At 44.8% G+C, this 25,247-nt stretch overlaps 1 protein-coding gene across 12 annotated transcripts in view; it reads left to right on the plus strand.

Annotated features, from left to right (window-relative positions):
* Positions 1-25,247, plus strand: part of LOC124118894 (kin of IRRE-like protein 1) — a 410,728-nt gene that overhangs the window by 334,277 nt on the left and 51,204 nt on the right. For all 12 annotated transcript variants that reach the window (XR_007221847.1, XR_007221848.1, XR_007221846.1 and 9 more), the window contains 2 exons: positions 8,811-8,862; positions 21,803-21,905. Coding sequence is in view for 9 of the 12 variants with exons in the window: in XM_048398300.1 (XP_048254257.1) it covers positions 21,812-21,905 (94 nt within the window). In the remaining 3 variants the exon portion in view is untranslated. The remainder of the gene's footprint in view (positions 1-8,810; positions 8,863-21,802; positions 21,906-25,247) is intronic.

Here is a 25,247-nt window from a genome sequence, read left to right on the forward strand (position 1 = left end):
GAAGTGTAACATCATTGAATCCTGACAAAATTAAGTGTCTTTTGTGCAACATGTCTCTATTTTGATATGGATATTTTGAGAATTTAAATGATAGAATGATCACTGTTAGCACATATATGATTCCAAACTATTAAACTATTCTGAATTAATGTGTAACAAACACAAAGAACATACAAAAGAAATGTTTTGAAGGAGACACAGTTATCTCTTCAAGATAGCCGACATGTACAGGCCTTACCCAGTACAAAGCCTTCTTACACCTTGGATATGCTGGCAGTCCTGAGTGACAACTCATGTCCTATAATTAAGTGTTTGAGAGATTTGGGTGGGTATAGGTGAAATGTTCCTGAAAGTTTGGGCAATGATGAAGTATTGTAACCCACTGCATGGACATCTGCTGATAAAAACAGACAGCAACACAGTTTCCAGATGATCACATATTTCCTGATAATCTGCCAAGCATGGCTACCTGGCTGAGGCATGTCAACATACCATACCAGACTTCTTTCCAAACATTCCCCCCCCCCCCCCCCCCCCCCCCCCCCAACGCCCCTCCTGGTACATTACACACAGTACAGAAAGAATACCGGGAGTAGAATGAAGTATACCTTGTAGAAGCAGAACATATGTTTCCAGAGATGGCTTAAGACATTTATACCAGTCTAACTCAAGGAACACTAATTTCACTGGACAGAAAGCTGGTTACCTCCATTGCTGGCCTCTGGGCAAGTAACACTCTCCAGCTGTGGTCAGCATGGCTGGAATGTAGCGGCCTCACTCATGCTCTCTGTCCAGCCTCTTCTGCTTGTGCAGGAAGATAGAGGTGTTGGTAAGCGGGAGTAGGGGGACACCTCACCCCCCTGTGCAGTACATCCAATTGGTGCCTGTGCACTACAGCCAATTGGTGCCTGTGCACTACGGCCAATTAGTGCCTGTGCACTACGGCCAACTGGTGCCAGTGCAGGACAGCCAACTGGTGCCTGTGCACTATGGCCAACTGGTGCCTGTGCAGGAGGGCCAACTGGTGCCTGTGCAGGACGGCCAACTGGTGCCTGTGCAGGATGGCCAACTGGTTCCCGTGCAGGTCGGCCAACTGGTGCCCGAGCAGGACGGCCAACTGGTGCCCGTGCAGGACGGCCAACTGGTGCCCGTGCAGGACGGCCAACTGGTTCCCGTGCAGGACGGCCAACTGGTGCCCGTGCAGGACGGCCAACTGGTGCCCGTGCACTACGGCCAACTGGTGCCCGTGCAGGATGGCCAACTGGTTCCTGTGCAGGACGGCCAACTGGTGCCTGTGCACTACGGCCAACTGGTGCCTGTGCAGGACGGCCAACTGTTTCCTGTGCAGGACAGCCAACTAGTGCCTGTGAAGGATGGCCAACTGGTGCCTGTGCAGGACGGCCAACTAGTGCCTGTGAAGGATGGCCAACTAGTGCCTGTGCACTACGGCCAGCTGGTGCCAGTGCAGGACGGCCAGCTGGTGCCTGTGCACTACGGCCAACTGGTGCCTGTGCACTACGGCCAACTTGTGCCTGTGCACTACGACCAACTGGTGCCTGTGCAGAAGGGCCAACTGGTGCCTGTGCAGGATGGCCAACTGGTGCCTGTGCAGGATGGCCAACTGGTTCCCGTGCAGGTCGGCCAACTGGTGCCCGAGCAGGACGGCCAACTGGTGCCCGTGCAGGACGGCCAACTGGTTCCCGTGCAGGACGGCCAACTGGTGCCCGTGCACTACGGCCAACTGGTGCCTGTGCAGGATGGCCAACTGGTTCCTGTGCAGGACGGCCAACTGGTGCCTGTGCACTACAGCCAACTGGTGCCTGTGCACTACGGCCAACTGGTGCCTGTGCAGGACGGCCAACTGTTTCCTGTGCAGGACAGCCAACTAGTGCCTGTGAAGGATGGCCAACTGGTGCCTGTGCAGGAAGGCCAACTAGTGCCTGTGAAGGATGGCCAACTAGTGCCTGTGCACTACGGCCAGCTGGTGCCAGTGCAGGACGGCCAGCTGGTGCCTGTGCACTACGGCCAACTGGTGCCTGTGCACTACGGCCAACTTGTGCCTGTGCACTACGGCCAACTGGTGCCTGTGCAGGAGGGCCAACTGGTGCCTGTGCAGGACGGCCAACTGGTGCCTGTGCAGGACGGCCAACTGGTTCCCGTGCAGGTCGGCCAACAGGTGCCCGTGCAGGACGGCCAACTGGTGCCCGTGCAGGACGGCCAACTGGTTCCTGTGCAGGACGGCCAACTGGTGCCTGTGCAGGACGCCAGCTGGTTCCTGTGCACTACGGCCAACTGGTGCCAGTGCAGGACAGCCAACTAGTGCCTGTGCACTACGGCCAACTGGTGCCTGTGCAGGATGGCCAACTGGTGCCTGTGCAGGATGGCCAACTCGTGCCTGTGCACTACGGCCAACTGGTGCCTGTGCAGGACGGCCAACTGGTTCCTGTGCAGGATGGCCAACTGGTGCCTGTGCAGGATGGCCAACTGGTTCCTGCTCAGGATGGCCAACTGGTTCCTGTGCAAGACGGCCAACTGGTGCCTTTGCAGGATGGCCAACTGGCGCCCGTGCAAGATGGCCAACTGGCGCCCGTGCAGGACAGCCAACTGGTTCCCGTGCAGGATGGCCAACTGGTTCCCGTGCAGGATGGCCAACTGGTGCCTGTTAAGGATGGCCAACTGGTCCCTGTGCAGGATTGCCAACTAGTTCCTGTGCAGGATGGCCAACTGGTTCCTGTGCAGGACGGCCAACTGGTGCCTGTGCAGGATGGCCAACTGGTGCCTGTTTAGGACGGCCAACTGGTTCTTGTTTAGGACGGCCAACTGGTGCCTGTGCATGTCGGCCAACTAGTTCCTGTGCAGGACGGCCACCTTGGTAATTATTGTTCAGAATGTTTTAGTATGATGTACTTTTTCTACACACTTGTGATGGTTTCATTGTACAGGTCTTGTGAATCATGCAGGCATTGTTAGGAAGTTAGTGTAAAATGTGTTATATTTGCAACAGTTGAATGACCGTTCTATATATTTGCATCAATTATGTGTGCTGCATGTCTGGCCTTAGTCTGTCATACAGACCCTGAAACAAATATATCCAATACAGCCCATGCAAGTCTAAAATATTTGGCAAGTCTAGATTACTGCAGTATCTGAAAATGAAGAAAGTCTCTGGGCTCCTTTTTATTATATTTTATAACTATAATTTAACAACTGTTTTTTCTGTAAAATATGTTCATATCAGAGTCTAGATGTTAGTCTAGTCTGGCCCATATGAGCAGGTAATTTCTTCTGCAACTGCTGGGCAGCCATGTCAATGATAGCGCCATCAAGATGCTGCAGTCTCCCACTGTTCATCAGGACAGGTGGAGTCTATAGAGCATGCTACTTTGTTATACAGGTATCAGGATGTTAATCTGATGTGATCCAGTACCACTGAGAATGTAGCTGTTGTTTATACCGAGTTGAGGAATGGTTGCCATGCTGCTAGTTATTGCTGAAATACTCTTCCCACTCAAATCACATTTGTTCAGCTATGTTTTGAATCCTCTGATATTTGTGCTTCATGTGATGTATCCTACAGGAAATGACCCCTTTGACCCCAGGGACTGCAGATAACTGCCAATGTTGATGCATTGCATCTGGAACAACTGTAATGATTGCACCTAGCTCCAGTCAAAATAGTTCTCTAAATCTCATGGTACACAAAACAAAATAGAGTGTGAGATGTCTGCTTGCTTAACATATTATCTTACATGGATAAAAAGAAGAAACTTCTAGTCTGTCTTGACTTTCCAGCTTGACTGTGCTTTCTGCAACTTTCACTGTATGTGGTTTTAGGGAATATAGTGTAGGTCATTTGGGATACAATACAGTAGACCCGTGTCACACAGTGTAGGTCTGTAGGGATACAATACAGTAGACCCGTGTCACACAGTGTAGGTCAGTAGGGATACAATACAGTAGATCAGTGTCACACAGTGTAGGTTAGTAGGGATACAATACAGTAGACCCGTGTCACACAGAGTACGTCAGTAGGGATACAATACAGTAGATCACTGTCACACAGTGTAGGTCAGTAGGGATACAATACAGTAGACCCGTGTCACACAGTGTAGGTCAGTAGGGATACAATACAGTAGACCCGTGTCACACAGAGTAGGTCAGTAGGGATACAATACAGTAGACCCGTGTCACACAGTGTAGGTCAGTAGGGATACAATACAGTAGACCCGTGTCACACAGTGTAGGTCAGTAGGGATACAATACAGTAGACCCGTGTCACACAGTGTAGGTCAGTAGGGATACAATACAGTAGACCCGTGTCACACAGAGTAGGTCAGTAGGGATACAATACAGTAGACCCGTGTCACACAGTGTAGGTCAGTAGGGATACAATACAGTAGACCCGTGTCACACAGTGTAGGTCAGTAGGGATACAATACAGTAGACCCGTGTCACACAGTGTAGGTCAGTAGGGATACAATACAGTAGACCCGTGTCACACAGTGTAGGTCAGTAGGGATACAATACAGTAGACCCGTGTCACACAGTGTAGGTCAGTAGGGATACAATACAGTAGATCAGTGTCACACAGTGTAGGTCAGTAGGGATACAATACAGAGGAGTGAAGCATATACTGTATGCATTAACTAGGTCTAACTGTTCTGCTAGAGGTGTGAAGCAGGAATATGTGACCATTAAGCTGAGGGAGAATAATTTCATGGACATTAAATAAAAGAAAGTTATGTGTAATGAGAATGTGTTGCTGTCATATGAAAATATGTTCCGTTTGATGTGAGACAAAGGTTTTCACATTTGATCAAGAAATCTGTTTTCATCTTTGAAATATGTTTATAGTTTGAGAAGAAGTAAACTCAGTCTTTGAAATGGCAGTTTATATTGTTCCCTCAGGTTGGGAATATTCTCAGAGGAATTCAGCACAAACAGAATCAAACTTTTTGTGTTCAAGAAATTTAAAAATATTCTACTCAGGAAAATTCTTCTTGCTGTCATAACGTTTGATAGAAGTTTACTTGCTCTGATGTTTTTTATCCCCCGCCGCGCGAAAGCGCGAAGCGGGGGATATAGTATTCACGACCGTCCGTCCGTACGTCCGTACGTCCGTCCGTACGTCCCACCTGTTTGTTGCCGCGATATCTCAAGAACTAAACACTGGATTGTCTTCATATTTGGAACTATGGTGTATATACAGACTCCGCAGACACCAGTCGGTTTTGGTGACCTTGATCCCATTTTCAAGGTCACAGCAGACAAATCTGCTTTTAGAGTTGGAAAATGGTGTTGCCGCGATATCTCAAGAACTAAACACTGGATTGTCTTCATATTTTGAACTATAGTGTATATACAGACTCCGCAGACACCAGTCGGTTTTGGTGACCTTGATCCCATTTTCAAGGTCACAGCAGACAAATCTGCTTTTAGAGTTGGAAAACGGTGTTGCCGCGATATCTCAAGAACTAAACACTGGATTGTCTTCATATTTGGAACTATGGTGTATATACAGACTCCGCAGACACCAGTCGGTTTTGGTGACCTTGATCCAATTTTAAAGGTCACAGCAGGCAAATCTGCTTTTGGAGTTAGAAAACGGTGTTGCCGCGATATCTCAAGAACTAAACACTGGATTGTCTTCATATTTGGAACTATGGTGTATATACAGACACCGCATACACCTGTCAGATTTGGTGACCTTGACCCCATTTTCAAGGTCACAGCAGGCAAATCTGTTTTTGGAGTTGGAAAACGGTGTTGCCACAATATCTCAAGAACTAATCGCTGGATTGTCTTCATATTTGGTACTATGGTGTACAGGCGGGGGATATTTCGTCACTCTGTGACAAATACTTGTTATTCCCTGCCACAAAGTGGTGCGGGGGATATACGACTGGAAGTCATCCATCAGTCCGTCCGTCTATCCGCTTCTCACTGGGTACACATCTTCTCATAAATTATTTAAGTTGAGAAATGAAATTTTACACACTCATGTTACTGGTCACGATCACAAATGAGTTTGAAAATTGGTGTCTTAAATTCAATTTTATTCCCCTAGTTTGAAAAATAGGGGGGATATACTGATCAGCCTGTTTGTCCGTCTGTCTGCAGTCCGTTTCTGTTTCCTTCACAGAATATTTCTTGATGAAACTTGCAATACAGATCAGTCTAGTGCTAAACTGGTGCTTTTTGATGATTTGGGGATTTAACTTTGTTTATGTTATGGTTTTTTTTATTTTTGCTCTCATGACTACAAGTTCGACTATAAATGAGGGTTGTGCCTGTTTCCGGAGCAGAACTCCAAAACTGTTGAATATTTCTAAATGAAATTTGCTATACAGATCAGTCTAGTGGTGAACTGGTGCCTTTTGATGATTTGGGAAATACTGAACAGCATTATTGTTTCCTTCACTGAACTGAGTAGCCATCCTCCATTTCCGAGTTGCACCAGACCAGGGAAATATGTCATCTCCTGATCAGTGTTCGAAATGAGCACCTGCCATCAATCTTTTGTATGAGAAAAGGGGCCTTTCGTGCGTATAAATTTAAAATTTAGTCAGATTCTCGCATGATGTAAAGCCAACCTTGTGCCTACTTCTTAAGGCTTTATAGGACTCCTTTTTTAATAGTTAACATTATCTTCCATATTTGTCTCCACTATATGAACAAACAAACTTCTAATGTGCCCTATGGTGGGGCAGGAGGTGGTGTAGTCATCTATGGTGATGCAATTCGCTGTGCAGAGTTGCCGCACTTGTGCATGCCAGAAACCTAGGATTGTGGGTTCGAATCTTGGTTCACACTGATTATGTTTCTAGTTTTGTCAGCACCATACCAATATTCATGGGTTTCACAGAATTGGTAAATGTCTGAGACCTGCATCACTTTGAAGGTCCACTGATTACTGACCAAGTTTCTGTTCAGACAGTACAGCTAGGTCCACTGATTACTGACCAAGTTTCTGTTCAGACAGTACAGCTAGGTCCACCGATTACTGACCAAGTTTCTGTTCAGACAGTAAAGCTAGGTCCACTGATTACTGACCTAGTTTCTGTTCAGACAGTACAGCTGGGTTCATCGATTACTGACCAAGTTTGTGTTCAGACAGTACAGCTAGGTCCACTGATTACTGACCAAGTTTGTGTTCAGACAGTACAGCTAGGTCCACTGATTACTGACCAAGTTTCTGTTCAGTCAGTACAGCTAGGTCCACTGATTACTGACCAAGTTTGTGTTCAGACTGTACAGCTAGGTCCACTGATTACTGACCAAGTTTGTGTTCAGACAGTAAAGTATGATGGAAGCCCTGCTGAGTCATTGTGTCCTTAGCTGCAGCTCTAGTGTCCAGACTTTAAGAAGTTCACTTGAAGATAACGATCAAAATGTCCAAATGAATCATAGTGTCAGTTGAGGTGTTGGCAAGATCCAGCTGAAAAATGTCTCTCTCAAGCTGTTATCTGCTGTGTCAGACATACATAAAGAACTGTGGAGCCACGCTGGGAACAAAGGGATGGCCAATCAGACACTCTCAACACAGCTTCCTCTCTCCCCTCCCCCTGTGTAAACTCCCTGTAACTCTGTATTAAAGTATATACATCTAGACTGGCTATCCCAGTCCCCACTCTCTCTGTAAACTCCCTGTAACTCTGTATTAAAGTATATACATCTAGACTGGCTATCCCAGTCCCCACTCTCTCTGTAAACTCCCTGTAACTCTGTATTAAAGTATATACATCTAGACTGGCTATCCCAGTCCCCACTCTCTGTGTAAACTCCCTGTAACTCTGTATTAAAGTATATACATCTAGACTGGCTATCCCAGTCCCCACTCTCTCTGTAAACTCCCTGTAACTCTGTATTAAAGTATATACATCTAGACTGGCTATCCCAGTCCCCACTCTCTCTGTAAACTCCCTGTAACTCTGTATTAAAGTATATACATCTAGACTGGCTATCCCAGTCCCCACTCTCTGTGTAAACTCCCTGTAACTCTGTATTAAAGTATATACATCTAGACTGGCTATCCCAGTCCCCACTCTCTGTGTAAACTCCCTGTAACTCTGTATTAAAGTATATACATCTAGACTGGCTATCCCAGTCCCCACTCTCTGTGTAAACTCCCTGTAACTCTGTATTAAAGTATATACATCTAGACTGGCTATCCCAGTCCCCACTCTCTCTGTAAACTCCCTGTAACTCTGTATTAAAGTATATACATCTAGACTGGCTATCCCAGTCCCCACTCTCTCTGTAAACTCCCTGTAACTCTGTATTAAAGTATATACATCTAGACTGGCTATCCCAGTCCCCACTCTCTCTGTAAACTCCGCGGAACTCTGTACTGGACTACAGACAGGTAACCTTGCATACATAACACTAGAGAGAAGCTAGTCACTCCCTCCTCCCTAACCTCTCTGTTACAGCTTTGTCTAACAATCATGGCCTTTGTTCAAGAATTCTTTCCTGAAAGAGGAGACCATTTTCCTAACGACTATCACCTTGTGGTTACAGAGTTGGGTTAAAGGTGTACCCTAAATTACATTTGTTAAAGGCCAAAAGTGATGCCAACTGATGCCCCACATATGTAACATAGCACAAGTTGTCAGGAAAACACAAGAGGTCAACTGAGGGGATTCAGGGTCAGATGCAATATGTGAGTTGGAGTGTCCTGTGTAGGGAAATATCACAAAAGTTGAAATAAAAAAACATGCCCTGAGATGAGTTGGTGTGTTTACTTGGGAATTATCAGCGATGGTAATGTGATGTACACACAATAACACTGCCATCAATTCTACTTTCAGGCCTCCAGGACCAAGGATTCCAAGTTATACTGAACCTATACATCATACAAAGGTAAGTGTCTACATACCTACTACCTACTTGGACCATTAGCACATGCAAGTTCAGTCAAATATTACCATCGGCTGATATCAATTACTCTTAACTTATTCTCCACAACTGTCCTATGTTTGGCAGTAAACACTGGCTATTTGACAGGCTGATGTCTTCACAACTGCTGGTGTGTGGGTATGTGCCCATTCAACAACAGGTCCAGAGGTCCTTTTGGAACATCCCTGTCTGTCCACTAGTTTATAAAACTTGTCACTTTCATTGTTTCTCACCACAGCTTACAGTTATGTGATTGCACGTTTCCTAGGTACAGTACAGCATTAGATTAATGCCCCCATTTCAATACGACCACGAATATCCTGAATCATCCCGAATAGGAAATTTTTCATATTCGTAGATAAATCTGAATCATTTCTTGAAGTTCTTAAATGAATCTTATTTGATTCCCAAACATTCCCAAACAATAAAAAGACATCTCTTATTCCACCACTTGGAATAAGAATACAATCTGATGTTTCTGCTGCCCAAATCAATCTTGAAAACATAGCCCCCACTCGGCTGTTCTCTTCTCCACCATGGCAGTTTGTGAAGCCAGAGGTGGACCTAACATTAAGTAAACTCAAGAAATCCGACACAAATCAACTAATTTATCAACAGCAATATAATGAAGTACGAAGCAAGTATGATACTCATAAATCTATATTTACAGATGGATCCAAGGATGGTGACGCTGTTGTCACCGCCACCGTCATTGGATCCAGAACTATCTCAACCAAATTACCAGATAAATGTTCTATTTTCACAGCAGAAGCAAATGCTATTTGAACAGCTCTAAAATACATCCATAGCCAAACTAAACATAAACAGTTCATTAATTTTTCAGACTCTCTTTCTTGCATTCAACCTATTAAAAACATGTCTTCCACACATCCACTTTTAATAGAAATTGTTGAATTGTTTAATGATCTTGCTACTGGCCAATACGACATCATTTTCTGTTGGTTACCAAGCCATGTTGGAATCAGTGGTAACACAATGGCCGATGCTGCTGCTTAAGCAGCACTCAACAAATATGTGACACCACTTCTGATCCCATTCAGCGATATCATACCTGTTATTAGATGTTACATCAGAGATCTAATGCAACAGAAGTGGGACACCCAAGGAGGTATCAATAAGTTACATGAAATTAAACCAAATATCGGTTACACCTTCTTGGGTTATCAGTCCAGATTTGAAGAGGTCATTTTACGACCATGTCGTATTGGCCACAGTAGATATACTAACGAATATTTATTGAAAGGTGAGGATCCTCCATTTTGTATCCATTGTGATGAGAGAATCACAGTCACGCATGTCCTGCTTGCCATCACAAGGGATAACTATTTCAAATCATCATCTCTTAAGGATCTTTTTAATAGTATCAGTTCTCATTTAATTATTGGCATTTTAAAAGAAATTGGAACTCATAAATAAATTTTGATGTACATAGTTGTTTCTTAACTTGGTAGTGTATAAATGTGAACTGAGATTGTTATTGGCTGTGCCCTTGACGGGGGTTAAGGTACTGTAAAATTATTGTCCCCCTGAGAGGGTATAGTAAATCCATAGCATTCAAAGTGCGTTATTCCTATCATAGTTTTAATCGTACAATCTGTTTTCTTTTAAATTTTGGCTAAATTTCCTAATTGTCGCCAGCAACTGAAGGGATGATGTGAAACCGGCTGGGGTCTATGCAGGGAGCAAAGGAACTATAAGTCCCCATGGACCCTAGCATGGTGATCTACCTTCAGATGCTGGCGATCTATAGCCCTTTTTTATATTGTATTGTAACATATAGTGATTTCTTTTATGGTTATATGCTAGTTTTAACTATTACTCTGTGATATTCTAGTAATTTTACTGTCCGTCGATGACAGGTTTTTATTTAGTTTAAAGATATGTATTCATAATGTATAACTTCTCATCACGATATGGCTGAAATATTGCCGATGTGACATATAGCATAAACTCACTCACACTCACTCACTCACCCAAACATTCGTACAGTTCACGGGAATTCGTTGAATTGGCAAGAAAGTTTTTCGTAGAAGTGTCCCGAACTGCAATTTCATGGCTGTATCATAATGCATTGTAATTAATTTTTATGTTCCGTAACAGCTTCGTAATTGATTCTTTTGCATTCTTGGCTATTCTTAGCGATTTGTGGCTCCTAAATTTCTTGTCCTCAACCCGAAAACATCCCGAAACAGCCACGAATATCCCAAGTCAACTACAAATCATGTAAGAATTAAGTTAAGGACCAGGACCAGAGCAACATGTGCTCTCCGTTGAACCCCCACAGTGGAAATGATGGGTTGGCCGGCCTTTCAGGACCCAAGAACATGCCGAAGTGTAAGGAAAAGTACCATATTAGTCGTATCTTATTCGTTGTGGTCATCCTACATTCGTACATGCATTCTGCATATTTGTAACTTAGTCGTAGGTGATTCTTACAATTCGTGCATGATCCGTACATGAATCTTGTAATTCGTCCATGTTTCTTAACCCATTCCTGGCATTCTTCATATTTTTCAACTTGATAAGATACGAATTTTCATAACTCCGTCGTACGTTTGTCGTAACTGCTTCGTACCTCCTACTAATTCTCCACAAAAGTTTGCATTATTGCCTGAATCATCACAAATTTCGAAAGTTTCGAATTCGGAGCGATTCGAGATATTCGGGGTCGTAATGAAAGGGAGGCATAAGTAATGTCTTTTAGAGGCAATGAAACTCTACTATAGAACACACAGCTGTCAAAGTTGATTGGTCATATAAAGCGTGTCACATTCATGTGATGCTTTGCAAGTCAAGGACGATCAACGATCGCTGAAAGAATCTTTTGACATGTAGATGAATGAAATCTACTAAGAATTCTGACATTTCTGACCCGTGAATGTGTCCTTCAAATGAATGCCTTGGTTTATCCAGGTCAGTGTGGATCTGCTGTCATCAACACTGATGGCATGTATGAGTGACATATTGGGGGGAAACTATGAAAATAATTGTTTTTCCTTTTTATATTAATTTTACCATGAGTGTAATGATGGCAGTGCATACACAGTCACTGTTGCATCAAACAAGATTACAATATCCCAACAAGCAGGACTAATAACCTACTTTTTAATGTCTGAGTGATCAATAGCCAAACACCCCACACCTTACATGTCTACATTTATGCCATGACAAGGTTAAATAGACTAGCATTAATAGCTTACAAAATGGAACATTGTGGCATCATGTTGTCATGGAAATTGGTTTGGTTTGGTTTGTTGTTTAACGCTGCACTCAGCAATATTCCAGCTATATGACGGCGGTCTGTAAATAATCGAGTCTGGACCAGACAATCCAGTGATTAATATCATGAGCATCGATCCACGCAATTGGGATCGATGACATGCATCAACCAAGTCAGCGAGCCTGACCACCCGATCCCGTTAGTCGCCTTTTACGATGTCATGGAAATAGTTTTGCTTCTCAGGTTTGAATTCTGATATCCAGCAAAATCCAGTGTCATTGATATAAACTGATGTCCAAAAGAAACTTTACCAGAGTTTGAAATCACTCTTGCTCAAAAACAACAAAACATACATGCATGAAGTAAAGTGTATTGAGAAGATCAATATATCAACATAATCAACGCTGAAAATGACAATCATACCGCGACTGAGAATGACGTCAGAGCCACCCAAAGTTGGGTGTGGTACAAAACTCGAGCTTTCAGAATCATGGACAATAGGCAGAGTACATAAACAATCGCTCACGTTCAATAACAAGTCATTAGTAGCATGTGTGACCACCAAATGCCTCAATACACGCAAAAACTCTTCGACGCACAGAAAAAGTCAGTCGTCTGATGAGGTCACATGGGATTTGACGCCATTCTTCTTGGAGGGCCAAGATCAGTTCTTGCTGGTTGGCTGGAGAGTGTGGTCGTTGTCGAACAAGACGATCCATCAAGTCCCAGAGGTGTTCTATGGGGGACATGTCGGGTGAGCATGCAGGCCAAGGCAGGATGTTGACGTTGTTGGCTGCGAGGAAGTTAGTGACAATTCTGGCTGTATGGGCTCTAGCGTTGTCATGCTGATAAATGACACCACGTGGCTGCTGTTGGAGAAATGGTAGGACAATTGGACGAAGAATGTTATACATGTAACGCTGAGCTGTCAAGTTTCCGTCAACGATGACCAGCGGTGTCCTCTCCTGCCCACAGATCCCTCCCCACACCATGACACTCCCTCCACCATATGGTATGGCCTCCTGCACACAACACAGCGCCGTTCGTTCACCCCTTCGGCGCCAAACACGTTGTCTTCCATCAGCCCTAAACATACAGAATCAACTTTCGTCAGTGAAGACAACCCTCTGCCAGTCACGTCATTGCCAACGTCGTACAGTCCGGGCCCATCTCAATCGCAGACGACGATGTTGCGCTGTCAATAGCTGTCCTCTGTATGGTCTGAAAGCCCTGATTCCATGAGCCCTGGGTCTCCTCGCCACTGTCTGTCGACTAACCCTGTAACCTAAGGCATTTGTCGCCGATGACATCACTGTCACTGTTAGCGATTTCGGAGGTGCAAGGTACGCCAGTACCAGTCATCATGGGGCGTGGACACCCTGGGTCTGCCTGTTCTTGGCCTGTCAGCGGTCCGCCCTGTCTGTAACGTTGCATCAAGTTGGTAATGGCAACACGGGAGCAACCGAAGGTTCGTGCAATATGGGCGTGGGTGGCTCCCATCTGTACCATACCCAAGGCTCGTTCACATTGTTCGCCTGTGAGTCGTGGCATTTCTTTTGTGTTTTTTTATCACTGTGGATGTCTGACTTGCCGTTGCAATCGTTTTATACCCTTACCCTTACGTGCATTTGCAGTTGTCCGTGGTGCACGTGTTTTTCACTTTTTCGCGTGTTATCTCGCAAACATGTAACAGACAATTAACATTTTCTGCATACACTATTGTTGTATTTAGATCATGTGTTTTAGATAGACTTCATCGGAAACAAAATTATACTTTGTCTGAAATTTATATTTTCAGTTGGTAAAGTTTCTTTTTGACGTCAGTTTATATTTTACTTATGCCAAAGGTTAATGTAGCTATAACTGTCAATCTCTTATAAAAGATTTTTTAACAAGAAATCTTGCCACAATGTTAGACATTTAAAGAACCCTCAATACATCTATGACTGCCTCCTTCCGTATTGGTACATGACTGCTTCCTTCCCTACTGGTAAATGACTGCCCCCTTCAATACCGGTACATGACTGCCTCCCTCCTTCCCTACCAGTACATGACTGCCTCCTTCCCTATCAGTACATGACTGCTTCCTTCCCTACCAGTACCTGACTGCCTCCTTCCCTATCAGTACATGACTGCTTCCTTCCCTACCAGTACCTGACTGCCTCCTTCCCTATCAGTACATGACTTCTTCCTTCCCTACCAGTACATGACTGCCTCCTTCCCTATCAGTACATGACTGCTTCCTTCCCTACCGGTACATGACTTCTTCCTTCCCTGCCGGTACATGACTGCTTCCTTCCCTATCAGTACATGACTGCCTCCTTCCCTATCAGTACATGACTGCTTCCTTCCCTACCGGTACATGACTTCTTCCTTCCCTGCCGGTACATGACTGCTTCCTTCCCTATCAGTACATGACTGCCTCCTTCCCTATCAGTACCTGACTGCCTCCTTCCCTACCAGTACATGACTGCCTCCTTCCCTATCAGTACCTGACTGCTTCCTTCCCTACCGGTACATGACTTCTTCCTTCCCTGCCGGTACATGACTTCTTCCTTCCCTGCCGGTACATGACTGCTTCCTTCCCTATCAGTACATGACTGCCTCCTTCCCTATCAGTACCTGACTGCCTCCTTCCCTACCAGTACATGACTGCCTCCTTCCCTATCAGTACCTGACTGCCTCCTTCCCTACCAGTACATGACTGCCTCCTTCCCTATCAGTACATGACTTCTTCCTTCCCTACCGGTACATGACTTCTTCCTTCCCTGCCGGTACATGACTGCTTCCTTCCCTACTGGTACATGACTGCCTCCTTCCCCACTGGTACATGACTGCTTCTGCCTGTAGTGAAAGACCAGTTGCAGATGTCCTGCTGTCTGGTCAGCGCTCCTGGCTACAATGTTGAGTTAAGAATGAGATAATTTTGGTGTATAGGGTCATTATATTCTTTGCTTTTATAGTGATGAAATGGGCGAGATCTTGTGGATTACATAGGCTTGGATCTCAATTCAAGATGAAACCATTTGAAATACCAAAATACTGCTCTGAGCAGTAACTAGTGGCCATTGGTAGAATCCAGGCTCTGAGCATGACTAGTGACCAAAGGTAGAGTCCAGGCTCTGAGCAGTGACTAGTGGCCATTGGTAGAATCCAGGCTCTAGCTGAGCAGTGACTAGTGACCAAAGGTAGAATCCAGGCTCTGAGCAGTGACTAGTGGCCATTGGTAGAATCCAGGCTCTAGCTGAGCAGTGACTAGTGACCAAAGGTAGAATCCAGGCTCTGAGCAGTGACTAGTGGCCATTGGTAGAATCCAGGCTCTAGCTGAGCAGTGACTAGTGACCAAAGGTAGAATCCAGGCTCTGAGCAGTGACTAGTAGCCATTGGTAGAATCCAGGCTCTAGCTGAGCAGTGACTAGTGGCCATTGGTAGAATCCAGGCTCTAGCTGAGCAGTGACTAGTGACCAAAGGTAGAATCCAGGCTCTGAGCAGTGACTAGTGGCCATTGGTAGAATCCAGGCTCTAGCTGAGCAGTGACTAGTGGCCATTGGTAGAATCCAGGCTCTAGCTGAGCAGTGACTAGTGACCAAAGGTAGAATCCAGGCTCTGAGCATGACTAGTGACCAAAGGTAGAATACAGGCTCTGAGCAGTGACTAGTGACCAAAGGTAGAATCCAATTCAAGCTCTTAGCAGTGAGTAGTGACCAGTGGTAGAATCCAATTCAAGCTCTCAGCAGTGAGTTGTGACCAGTGGTAGAATCCAATTCAAGCTCTCAGCAGTGACTCTTTTCCTGCACTGCAGTCTCCAGACATTAACCAATACATTGGCAATGTCTGCTACAGGAAAGACAATAGGAAAGAAAGGTGTGAAAATGTAATGTACTGTAATAAAATGTCAATCAAAAAGAACTGTCAGAAAGTTTACTTTGTGATGCATGCACATGTGGGTCATGACATACGTACATCATCAGGAGCAGTAAACTTGCACACAGCCAGGAATAGTTGGCAGGTAGCTGCAACACACGGCATGTAGTCCGTATGTCAGTCACAAACATAAGGTCTGTGGTGTGGATGTAATGTCATGTTTTGTGGACCCTTATCTGTGTGTCAAACATTCCCCTATCTGCATATGTATCACTCTCAGTAAGGTGATAGGCTTGTGAGATGCGGATGTGTTCGGGGTCCGTGCATGTGTAGACCCTGCTGATGGCAGGTAAGGTTGGGATATGCCCCACTAAGACAGTATGTGGCTCCACTAGCTGCACTCGCTTTGGTGGATGGTCCACACTTGGGTGTGCAGCACAGAGGTGAGGAGAGATGTGGATGTGTTCGGGGTCCGTGCATGTGTAGACCCTGCTGATGGCAGGTAAGGTTGGGATATGCCCCACTAAGACAGTATGTGGCTCCACTAGCTGCACTCGCTTTGGTGGATGGTCCACACTTGGGTGTGCAGCACAGAGGTGAGAGGAGATGTGGATCTGTTCGGGGTCCGTGCATGTGTAGACCCTGCTGATGGCAGGTAAGGTTGGGATATGCCCCACTAAGACAGTATGTGGCTCCACTAGCTGCACTCGCTTTGATGGATGGTCCACACTTGGGTGTGCAGCACAGAGGTGAGAGGAGATGTGGATGTGTTCGGGGTCCATGCATGTGTAGACCCTGCTGATGGCAGGTAAGGTTGGGATATGCCCCACTGAGACAGTATGTGGCTCCACTAGCTGCACTCGCTTTGATGGATGGTCCACACTTGGGTGTGCAGCACAGAGGTGAGGAGAGATGTGGATGTGTTTGGGGTCCGTGCATGTGTAGACCCTGCTGATGGCAGGTAAGGTTGGGATATGCCCCACTAAGACAGTATGTGGCTCCACTAGCTGCACTCGCTGTGATGGATGGTCCACACTTGGGTGTGCAGCACAGAGGTGAGGAGAGATGTGTCACATCTGCTGCTAGATGGGCACCAAGGGAACTTAAGGGATATACAATGTGGTAGAATGAGGTTTGTGTTGTTTTGTAGGACTCTAAACTATTATCATTTTCCTGCATTAACCTAATTGACCTATTTGCTTCAAGTCCTTTCCACATCGGGCTGTTACCAAAAATATGTTTTTATAGTATTTCATGTGCCCTAGAACAGTGAGAGTAGGATTTTATTATGTTGTTTGTAATGTACCAGCCATATTGTGGCAAAGGGACTGAACCCACATCTCCTTGCTGGACGAGACACATAGAAGGGAGGCATTGACCTTTGTGTCAGGAGTTATGTCCCAAGTATCCAATGCTGTGCCATGGGTTCTCCTGAGATTGATTGACAACAGATTCTTTAAATTAACATGTGAAACTCTTCACATATTGAGTCAGACTAGCCCAGCATACTTCATGGTACATTCACATAGAGCATTGCTATCAGTAGCTTGCACTACCTGAAACAAACTGATAGAGTTGAGAACCTGCTGCAGAATGAACTGAGCAGGACTAATGTTTCAGCATGTTGGGTTTGTGTCTTAGGCTTCTGACTCCTGATCCGAAACGACCCGTGAAGATCCGGGTAGAATAGGTCCTCAGCAACCCATGCTTGCCGTAAAAGGCAACTATGCTTGTCATAAAAGGCGACTAACAGGATCGGGTGGTCAGGCTCGCTGACTTGGTAGATGCATGTCATCGATCCCAAGTGAGTGGATCGATGCTCATGATATTAATCACAGGATTGTCTGGTCCAGACTCGATTATTTACAGACTGCCGTCATATAGCTGGAATATTGCTGAGTGCAGCAAAAAAACAACAAACCAACCAACCTGATCCGAAACACTTGAGGTTCTTAATCTTGGGCTCACCACTATCAGCCAGAGACAACAGTCAGTTCAGGGATACATCTGTTGTCTCCTTTAAAGAAGAAGACAAAGTCAGCTGGCAAGATGGCTTCGTTTTTCTGTGATTCCAAAGGAACCCTACTGGAGGACTATTGAGAATATTAAGGCTAACCATTGTGTTTTTGGACTTTGTAGGGGATTATGTTATTAAATAATAAATAGCAGTCCATCCTAGTTAGGCTCAGAACTCTCCCCCCCCCCCCCAACCCCAACCCACCAATCTCTTGTAGATGGTATGTGCACACTGTGTCTGCAGCGTTGTGTCAGTGGTGGGTATAAATGGAAGTTTGTTGTGGCATGAAGCTATACTTTATGTTTTTATGAATTAATCCTTTTGTCATGAGTATAAATGATTGGGTTGTGACTGTAGGCTCAATGGGAGAGATGGTCAGCTGGGCAGTCATCATTGCAGGAATAGTTGTGGCTGCATGTTTGTTTGGCAGCTGACCAGACTGCCATCACTGGTTAGTCATGTTTTGACATGGATGGAGAGTGGGATAGACAGCTTGCATGCTCCATATCAACATGGGGGGGGGGGGGGGGGGTGTGTGTGGACATCTTAACACTCTGTGTGTGTGTGTGTGTGGAGGCTTTACTTGGTCGGTGGCTATGCTTGGGTGAAGGCTATACTTGGGTGGAGGCTATACTTGGGTGGAGGCTATACTTGGGTGAAGGCCATACTTGGGTGAAGGCCATACTTGGGTGGAGGCTATACTTGGGTGGAGGCTATACTTGGGTGGAGGCCATACTTGGGTGGAGGCCATACTTGGGTGGAGGCTATACTTGGGTGGAGGCCATGCTTGAGTGGAGGCCATACTTGGGTGGAGGCCATACTTGGGTGGAGACTTGACACGACACAACCAAGGGAACATGAGTCATTCAGTGACTGTGGAGTATGTGGCACTCCTATTCTCTCCTGCATTCCCTCATTATTAAAGGGGATAGCTTCCTATTAAAAGACTAGAGTAAATTGATGAACAAACTGCTACCCAAGCTGTGCTTGTACACATGCCTGCTGGCAGCGTGTGGAGGCAGTTGTTACACCACTGTGGGGTGCTCTGTGCTGGCTGACAGTTGGGGTTGATTCAGTTGGCAGGAATGCTCAGTCTGTCTGGGGCCATCTTGAAGATGTGGATCTGTAGCCATGTTATGTCATGTAGAACAAGCACTGCAGGCTCAGGAGAAAACAGGGAACTGATGCTTGTATTGTCAGTACAAAAGAACAAAACAATAAAAAAAATAGTATTCGCCCAAAGTGGTTTCAAATATATCTAGTTTTCCAGGTTACAGAGCTGGGTAAAAACTATTAGTGGATTCTGTGATTTGTCTGCTTGGTTGTGTAAATCTGTTACACATCTGTCTCAAATGTGTGATGTATGTCCTTGTTGTTAAGCAGGTGACCAACTTCTGTCATGCAATGATAATTGGTCCTATACAAAAACAAAAAATCTCAACATGGTAAGCAAATTAAATGTGCCAGGTCTAACTGGCTGGACCCCAGGAACAATAGGACAGTCAATTGTTATCATAGTGTATTGCTTATATCAAGGAATGACCAAGTGACAATGACCACAGGTCATTTGGTCATTTAATCAGTTCATTGCCATACAGACCTTGCAGAGACCCTGGTAACTGCCCTGAATCCGTATCCAGACTGTTTGTAACACCCCCCCCCCCCCCCCCCCCCCCCAAAACCGTTGGCAGTTGGCTGTCTTTGTTGACATTATAGACTGTTGACAACATATCCAGGTAAACTACAGTTGAGTGAAAACTGTAATCAATGAAACTGAGTTGAATTTCTTTACTCCTGTTTTCTGTAATTGAGCTTCATGCTTGCTAGTGCATGGACACTTACTAGCGCTGGTCTTCAAGTTTTCATCAAATAGACAAGCAGAGACAATAGATTCAAACAAAAGATTTTTTTCACAGAATCATGTTTGTTCAAAATCATTGTGTGATAAATCAAATTATGTACAATTGTTCACAATTACCAGCTTCCTTGAATGTTTGGTGTGATGAATTCTATAACAGAGAACAGAAACTAACAGCTTGAAGAGGTTGCATCCAGACACATGTCTGTGGTAGACAATCTTTGACGCTCCGAGTGTATTTACTTTCCAAGTTACAAAACATGCTGCACGTAATGACATTTACTACTCAGCTCATTGCTGACCATGTGCAGGTTCTTCTTCACCAAGTGATTTCCGCATGTTACAAAGATTGTGTGAGTCTTAGCCACATGATAACATTGTCTGCCCTGGATTGGAGAGTGTGTGGACACACATAGTACACCTTGTGTTCTGGAATAGAGGACACACACACAGTACACCTTGTGTTCTGGAATAGAGGACACACATAGTAAACCTTGTGTTCTGAATAGAGGACACACACAGTACACCTTGTGTTCTGGAATAGAGGACACATACAGTACACCTTGTGTTCTGGAATAGAGTACACACACAGAACACCTTGTGTTCTGGAATAGAGGACACACACACAGTACACCTTGTGTTCTGGAATAGAGAACACATACAGTACACCTTGTGTTCTGGAATAGAGGACACACACAGTACACCTTGTGTTCTGGAATAGAGGACACACACACAGTACACCTTGTGTTCTGGAATAGAGGACACATACAGTACACCTTGTGTTCTGGAATAGAGGACACATACAGTACACCTTGTGTTCTGGAATAGAGGACACATACAGTACACCTTGTGTTCTGGAATAGAGGACACACACAGTATACCTTGTGTTCTGGAATAGAGGACACATACAGTACACCTTGTGTTCTGGAATAGAGGACACATACAGTACACCTTGTGATCTGGAATAGAGGACACACACAGTACACCTTGTGTTCTGGAATAGAGGACACATACAGTACACCTTGTGTTCTGGAATAGAGGACACACACAGAACACCTTGTGTTCTGGAATAGAGGACACACACACAGTACACCTTGTGTTCTGGAATAGAGGACACATACAGTACACCTTGTGTTCTGGAATAGAGGACACACACACAGTACACCTTGTGTTCTGGAATAGAAGACACATACAGTACACCTTGTGTTCTGGAATAGAGGACACACACAGTACACCTTGTGTTCTGGAATAGAGGACAAATACAGTACACCTTGTGTTCTGGAATAGAGGACACACACAGTACACCTTGTGTTCTGGAATAGAGGACACATACAGTAAACCTTGTGTTCTGGAATAGAGAACACACACAGTATACCTTGTGTTCTGGAATAGAGGACACACACAGTACACCTTGTGTTCTGGAATAGAGGACAAATACAGTACACCTTGTGTTCTGGAATAGAGGACACACACAGTACACCTTGTGTTCTGGAATAGAGGACACATACAGTAAACCTTGTGTTCTGGAATAGAGAACACACACAGTATACCTTGTGTTCTGGAACATCATGTGTTCTAAACAAATATTTCTAGTGTTTCCTTGGCAAAAAACTGGACATAGACTGAAATATGTGCAGCATTTGTTTCCAGAGCTAAACTGTTTCATATTTTATTTTGAAACTTTGCATAAGTATCATGCTGGACTGGAGCCGTTCAATGTTTTGGTGTTTCTATAAACAATATTTTCAGTGTTTCCTTGTTTTACTTAATGCACAGTGTCTGTCAGATATTTATCTAGACTGAGTTCGAAAATTGGTGTTATCAATAAGATTTTTTACAGAGTTCCGTCCCTTGCTACATGTATAATGCACATGCTGTCTCAATCGCAGGATTTTATGAATTACAGAAATAACTTTTATTTCAGGTTTCCAAGATGTCTGCGTGGTCACTTCCAGTAGACAGGCACAACTTCCTGCAGACAGTACAACATATCCTCTACATCTGTGTAACTCTTCTTTTCTCAGAAGGTAAGAACATGTGTAACTTGGAGATGGTGTACGCCAAAGTGCCACAGTTGTAACTACATGCACCTTGACACAAGTAGTCACAGCTGGGGGGCCATGACACACTACATTAATTAATACCTTCCAATCAATGAATAACATCATCAACATCAGTCAAAGGTTAGATAGCTACTTTTCGGTTAGCGAGGAAGGTGTTACACAACTGGTCAGCTGGTGCTCCTGGTCACTGGGGGAGGAGGGCTGTGCCCTTTGCTGGACAACATGTCAGCCTGTGTCAGTTACTTGGGGATTGTGCACACACACCCCAAACACACACAGTTGCCAATACCCTGGCTCCTCCTGGGCTGGTGGTCATAGAGTTCATGATGAGCAGTAAATGCAACCTCCAATGGTCTTACTACAAACTTGTACTGGAGACACCACTCCTGGGGGAGTCTCTGAGGTTTGGTACATGTGGCATTTCATCAATGGTCTTGATCTGCTATTATTGTCCCATATTTTTTAAAGTTGCGGAGGAGTGAGACACAAGGGTAAATGGCAGCCATGTTTACAGTGTGCAGTATGGCATATGATGCACCTCAACTGGATAACCCCAATGTGCTGCCACAAAGATGTTCAATCCAAATAAAACAATGTACTGGGAGTAGAAGATAAGAGCAGACTGCAGCAGTCATTTAGGTAATCATGTAAAAGATAATAAACTGCTGTACAATCAGCTGCAGACACTTCACAACAGGCCAGTGCTTTCCCCCCTCTGGGACTTCTACACTGCACTTGCACTCATCTGGAATATTCAGTAAAGTCTGATTCATTTCACTGATAAGGGGGGCTGAGGGGCAGTGAACATCATCAAAGGCCATACAAAAGATGTTGGCACTTGGGTCTACTTAACTTGGAGACCCCTTTGTGATAATTTAAATGTATAAAACTCATGTTCATTTTATTATTGGCTTTTTTATTTATTTGCACATATTGTCATAAGCTTATTACAAAACACGTATGACCCAATCTACCCTGAAGTTCCATCATCAATCCATCCATGTGGTGTCTGGAATGTACCATTGTCATCACTAGGGGTGTTGTAATTGTAGGTGAGCAGGAGCGTGATGCAGGTGTTGCCTTGATAAACAACACAACACATGTCCAGTGTACAAAATGCAGCCCTGCCTGTTTTATGTGGCCAAAGATGACTTGAGACATTTTGCCAAAGCCTGCAAGCTGCATTTAGTCTGAAAGTTCAAGAGAAAAGCGTTTGCAAGAAACATATTTTATTTATCACAACCTGGGGAGTGGGCTAGAATAGACAAAGAGTTCATGAAAAGGAGGGATGCATTTTGTGTGGCAAGGATCAGCAAGTCAGTCCTACTCAGCCCATGTGGTGCAGCAAGGATCAGCATGTCAGTCCTACTCATCCCATGTGGTGCAGCAAGGATCAGCATGTCAGTGCTATGCATCCCATGTGATGCAGCAAGGATCAGCATGTCAGTCCTACTCATCCCATGTGGTGCAGCAAGGATCAGCATGTCAGTCCTCATCAGCCCATGTGGTGCAGCAAGGATCAGCATGTCAGTCTTACTCATCCCATGTGGTGCAGCAAGGATCGGCATGTCAGTCCGACTCATCCCATGTGGTGCAGCAAGGATCAGCATGTCAGTCCTACTCATCCCATGTGGTGCAGCAAGGATCAGCATGTCAGTCCTACTCAGCCCATGTGGTGCAGCAAGGATCAGCATGTCAGTCCTACACAGCCCATGTGGTGCAGCAAGGATCAGCATGTCAGTCCTACTCAGCCCATGTGGTGCAGCAAGGATCAGCATGTCAGTCCAACTACCCCACAGTCAGGCTGGTAACAGCTAGGCATGATCTGATAGGACACTGAAAGGCACTTGACTCGGAAAGTTAAAGAGGCAATAATGTCCAGACAAAGAGATTACAATGGTAGAAACCAATGTGAGCCATTAGATCTCTCCAGATGACCTGCCCTTTGTGCCAGCAACATGCCTACTCACAAGATACTTTTGTTTATTTGTTTTAGGCTAAATTAAATCAGGTTGCATTTCACAATTTCTTCACTTTGATGTTGGTAAGGAATATGGAGTAATTAAAGCTGTTTACACATGTACCATCACCCTATGTGCAGCAACATGCATTGTAACATCTGCCAGAGCTGCTGTCCCTTGCAAGCTCAGTCCATACTGCTGTAGGAATCGACAGCATTACATGGCTGCTGAGCCCACCATATGGCCTGTACGTTGAAGTATGTTCAGAGCAGAGCCGACCGTTAAGACTTTAATGTTGTGGGATCAGGTGGGCAATTTACCTACTAAGTTGGCAGAGTGAGTGTTAGAGTCCTGCACAAGTTGCATCTGTCTGGTGAATACGGGCAGCAGCTGAGGGGATTAATGGCAGGTTGAAGGCAAATGTTCACTCACTTATCTCTTCACCATCAATAGGCCACAGGACTTCATGCTAAGATCAGGTTATCATCGCAAGGACTTCCACTGGCAGACCGGTCAGATCATGTCTACAGTCCAGAACATCCACAAGTAGAGACCAGCACTAGGGTGCGACATGAAGAACCCAGCACTGTACCTCACTGCACACTGACAGCAGGCAGGGATTGTACTTCAAAATGGCCCATTACCAATCTAATATTGTGTCAGATATTTTACTCACACCAATTTCCTTTTGCAAAATCTACAAAACTCTCAAGCACTGACTTTGCTGGCCTGGATGCTGGCCTACTTGAATGCAGTGAAACTATGATATGGAAGTCATGATAAATGCAACAAAATCCTCCAAGCTTGAGAGATAGTTCAATATGTGTTGTGCTGCTTGATTCCCTTCATGACCAACACCTGACCTGTTCATCCAACTCTTGACACATGCCCCTCAGTGAACATGGTATTGTTGCTTCTAGGTTCAAACCCATGACTGGAGGTGTTGTTTTAACACACATGGTTCCTCCACATGTGCCCAAGCGAAGCAAATATGTTTATCTATAAACACTGCCTCACCATTGCTTGAATTTCTTCTTACTTAAAGACAGATGTTCCTTGCACTGCAGTCATCTCTGCGACTACTACAGAAACTTTTAACATACTGTCAGATGGCTGTGTGTAACCACAGACACTTTATATACATGCCAACCAATGGCTGTGTGTAACTACAGACACTATATATACATGCCGACCAATGGCTGTGTGTAACTACAGACACTTAATAAACGTGCCGACCAATGGCTGTGTGCAACTACAGACACTTAATATACGTGCCGACCAATGGCTGTGTGTTACTACAGACACTTTATATACATGCCGACCAATGGCTGTGTGTAACTACAGA

Source organism: Haliotis rufescens, unplaced genomic scaffold (genome assembly GCF_023055435.1).
Source record: "Haliotis rufescens isolate VD_foot unplaced genomic scaffold, xgHalRufe1.0.p SCAF_18, whole genome shotgun sequence".
In the NCBI taxonomy this organism is placed as follows: Eukaryota; Metazoa; Mollusca; class Gastropoda; order Lepetellida; family Haliotidae; genus Haliotis; species Haliotis rufescens.